This window comes from Gavialis gangeticus, unplaced genomic scaffold, assembly GCF_001723915.1.
Source record: "Gavialis gangeticus isolate Ggan-Ray unplaced genomic scaffold, GavGan_comp1, whole genome shotgun sequence".
NCBI lineage: Eukaryota > Metazoa > Chordata > Crocodylia > Gavialidae > Gavialis > Gavialis gangeticus.
This window is the reverse complement of record NW_017729025.1, coordinates 157,048,610-157,053,164: the sequence shown is the minus strand read 5'-3', so window position 1 is coordinate 157,053,164 and position 4,555 is coordinate 157,048,610. Positions and strand designations below refer to the sequence as shown.

General features: G+C 38.3%; 1 protein-coding gene across 1 annotated transcript in view; it reads left to right on the top strand.

The window, feature by feature from the left end:
* TESMIN (testis expressed metallothionein like protein) overlaps positions 1-2,887 on the top strand; it is a 49,171-nt gene extending 46,284 nt beyond the window's left edge. Inside the window, exon 12 of the mRNA XM_019519845.1 lies at positions 1,291-2,887. Within this exon, the coding sequence (XP_019375390.1) occupies positions 1,291-1,483 (193 nt within the window). The 3' untranslated portion in view covers positions 1,484-2,887. The remainder of the gene's footprint in view (positions 1-1,290) is intronic.
* The last annotated feature ends 1,668 nt before the right edge of the window (positions 2,888-4,555 follow it).

The window sequence follows — 4,555 nt, the reverse complement described above, 5'->3', positions numbered from 1 at the left end:
GCTTGGCTATTGATCTTATTCTCAGTGCACCCGAAGGTGAGGACTGGGGTTAACATGCACCTACTCGCCTTTCACCGGGATAGTCACTGGCCTGGCATTTCCTAGGGACTCCCACACCACTGAGCGCCCCACCAGGCCACCCACTCCCAGCAGGGTGCACTTTTCAATCATGCCCAGGACCAGGAGCCTCCTAACTATCCCCTACAGCTCCTGCCCTTACCTCCAGGATGATACCAGTGGCCTTGCAGCCAGGCGATTTTGCTGCCTCCCCTGCCAGCAGGGAACTGATCTGGTTATAAAGGCAGCCAGGGATCTAAAATGGCTGCTGCAATCAGGCACCTGCTGGCAGCTTGGCTCAGGCCCTTAAAGTGGCAGGCACCTACAGTGCCCTGCCACATTTATTATAACTTATAACCCTTTCCCTCCATCCTGTGTCTCCCTTGGACATTTAGACTGGAAGATTTTGGAGGCAGTCTACTACTTTTATATTTGTACAGTGACTGGAACAGTGGGACCCTAGTGTTGACTGGTGCCCAATAAATGCAATAAATATGAACCATGATCCCAAATCCACTGAAATCAGGAGTTTCATTATCAATTTCAGTGATCTTTGCACTGGGTCCAAAAGCTTCCAGTCTGCAAGACATGGTTTTTTTGCTGCACCTGCCATTACCTAATGTGGTTTTTTTCCCTTTGTTTGTTTTGGTTTTTATTTTTTATTTTAATGCAATTAATTCTGTTTTTAAAAACTGACAAGTGATTTATTTTGATTCATTAAAAATCCTTGTTGACATTCTGCTAGTGCTTGATGTATAATGAGGTTGGTAGTTACCTGTCCCTCCCTTGCTTGAGTAATAATGCAATGGGTCTAAAATAATGCCTAACATTGTAGTTCCAAGAGTTGATACTAAGCGAGGTGACTCTGGGTGCCAGGAAGGGAAACATGAAGGGACCCTCAGAGTCATGTTCTTATAAAGAAGAGGATGTCCCTAGCTAATGTGTGCTGAAGCTTTCAAAATCTTCTCTGGTTCCCTGGCCAGGCCTCTTATACAATACACCATGTTTCCTTTCCATCATATTTGTAGTTATTTAGGTGAATTTGACTGCCATGGCTGTTCCAGATCAGCAGTAAGATATCCCACAGGGATATATTAACTACTAATAGTCAACTACTAGATAGTACTATGTATTCTTCATCTTAGTAAGATTAGAAGACAATCGCATATGACAAAATAACTTTTTATTTTTTGAATTTAAATGTCAAATACTTTAAGTTTGTTTTCCTTACAGCCAGACTACTGCATGTATATCCTGGGATATTGTTGAGGCAACATGTGCCTGTCTCCTGGCACAAGCTGAAGAGGCAGAAAAAGAAGCTTATTCAATTTGTGTAGCTGAACAAATGATCTTGGAAGAGTTTGGGAGATGCTTATCACAGATTCTGCATTCAGAATTTAAATCCCAAGGAGTGAAAGTTGAGTAACAGAGAATATATTCTAAAACTAATTTATGATGACTTTACATACTTCCATATTTTAGCAATGTTGCAACTTGATAGCCAGATTTTGATCTCTCACTGACTTCTACTGACTTTCTGCTTAATTTCACTGGTTTAGTGCTCTGGACCTTATAATCAGACTGATTCCACTTAAATCACCTAAATTAACTTACTTATGCTAATGGATTTTCTTATAAAACAGCATAGTTATCTTGGGTCAAATTCCGAAGTCTTTACCTAGACAAAACTCTCATTGGAGTCCAAGAAATTTAAATGGCTTTCGTAAGAGTTGATATGAATAAGGATACAATAAAAACTTAAGACTACAGTTTTAGCCATTTCTGTTCTTAGGCCAATTACTTTTCCAATTTTTTTACCTACTATGTTTCTCTCTCTTTCTCTCTGTCTCTTTCTCTTTCTCTCTCTCTCACTCATATACACACACACACACACACCCTTCCACTCTCTCTGGTATGGTTTAATTTTATCTTGTTCAATTTGTTAAAAAAGAGACAGAGAGAGGCCAGAGTTGAAAAGTGGCTAGCTTGGTGATCAAGAGCCTGATCCAAAGCTGACAGAGGTTAATGGCCTTTGGATCAGCCTCCCACACAAAAAAACTCAGCTATCTAGTACCTTAAAAGTACATAGGGAAAAGAACCACCCTGTAACCTATAATGAAAAGGATGCCAGTCAGTTGATACACTGTTTTGAGGATGCACATTTCAGGTTCAGGAAATAAATCAAATATTTAATTGAAGATTTTAGAGAGGGTCCCCATTTTTCCAGTTGCAATTTTGCATCACAAATATTTTGGTTGGATGTGGACTATTAATATGTATATCTGAAACCTCACACTCTGGCTAGATGGGGAGGAGGGCTAACAAAGAATCAAGTCTTCTAAGTTTTCTGTAATCCCTGTCACCTATAGCTGCTGTTCCTCAGTATTCAGGACAGTAGAGATTCTGTGAACAGACAGCCATGCCCACATTAATAATTCCTGCAGCCAAACTATCCTTCCCTTTTCTAAATCTTATCCTTTTATCGCCATAAACTAGCTTCGTACCTCTCCCTATGTTCAAGTCTGAAAATTTCTCCATTGGTACACCACATTCTAATATAATGCACCCTGGAGGACATCTGAGACATTGGGGAATCATTGTGCCCACGTGAGAGAAGTAGCTTTGGGGAAATAGTTTGAAGAAGTAGAAATGAATGCCAGCGAGAGAAGTTTTGTAAACAAAGTGTTGATGTTGAAGGAGGCTCTAAAAACTAAATACACAGGTATTGTGGTAAACAGAGCTAGAACTAAATTAGAGAGCAAGGCTCTTGAGACATCTTTATATATGCTCCAGAGGTGAAGTGGGGCACTTTAATTAGAGTGGGTCTGAAAGCTGCTCTAACTAAAGTGTTCACAGTGTCTCATGCATTCAGCATCTCACACTTCAAAATGGCAGCAGGGGTGCTTTAACTAAAGCTTGTTTGATGAACGTTAGTTAAAGCACTCCTGCTGCCATTTTGAAACATAGGGATGCTAAATACACAAGATGTGGAGGCTGCTGGAGTGCAATAATTAGCATGCTCCTGCAGATTTGATTAATCAAGTCTGCTCCGATGCCTTGTAATTACAGCACATCAGAGCAGCATCTCAGCATGTCTACAGGCAACCTTAGGGCTGATGTGCACACAGTTTTTGCACCATGATAATGCTTAGAAACCAACATAGTTAAAATTCTGTAACTCCCTTGGGCTGATATAGTCATTTAATATGAATCTAGCCAAGATACTAGCATCTTTAGTATAACTTTTTCCACCCTACAGAGGGTTAGTTGCTTTGACTGTGTTAGTTTCTAAGCTAATATTTACAGCAGTACAAACAGTGTGTGTAGACTAGGCTAAAGGAGTGAGAAGGGTAGTATGATAGGGAAGAAAGCAATGAGAAGAAGGAAGCCCTTGTCAGAAAGGGAACTGAGAATGGCTGACAAAGGACCACTTGAGTAAGGTGTAAGTGGCTTTGAAGCAATATAGTTTAGGGGTGAGGATAATTAAAAAGAACCACAAAAGTCTAAGAGTGTTCAGATTTTTCCTGAACCTTTTGAAAGTTGAGAGGTTCACTCTTTAATTGTAAAAATGTACAATGCCACAGCCTGTTAAATCATTCTTCTCAATACAGGGTGTGCTTCTATTCATATCATTTTACATTGGTAATAATATAAGAAGGTGAAAATATATCGTGAAGATGGTGGGTGAAATCATCGCTCTCTTGAAACCAAATGGAGTCTTTCCATGATTTCATTGGGGTCAGGTTTGCTTTAATATAAGTTAAAAGTGGCAAGGTACTAAGGTGGTGTGAAATAGGTAGGAAGTCACACACACTACAAATGCATAATGAATGTTCTAGAAGAGTTATACAATAAACAGATGTACAAAATGTAAAGGGATTAAAAGCTCACTCTTCATTTTTATGTGAGTTTTATCATACACATTTTTAAAAATACTCCAGATTTATTGAATTGTACCTATCTGTATTCAGCCTGAATGTTACAAGTAACCAATGGAGCCCTTAATTACATTTCTGCATCCATGCTTCAGTCCATTTTTATTCACAAAATAAATATTTTAATCAATTTATTTTCAAGTAATATGTGTTATCTCTAAATACTTATGTTCTAAAACTCTTCTACTGTCCTCTGTAGTGAAACTCAGTATGTCAGAGCAACTTTTTTCTTCTATTGTTTTCTCTTTATTTCTCAGAGTATTGTTGCACTGTGGCCTCAATCCATCAAAACACTTATATATGTGCTTAAATTTAAGTACTATCCTATGTCCTTATGTGCATGAAGGTTGACACATGAATAAGTGCTTTACTGGATGGAAACCTGAATATCTTTTCCAAGTGTTTAGTTATGCTTCAAATGTCATTAGTTTTATTTAATATAAGTTTATTGTAAACTCTGTGTGTGTATGTGTGTATATATACGTATATGTATATATGTATATGTATATAAAACAAATAAAACCTGAATAAATACAGAAGTGTGTACTGCTTTTATGACAATG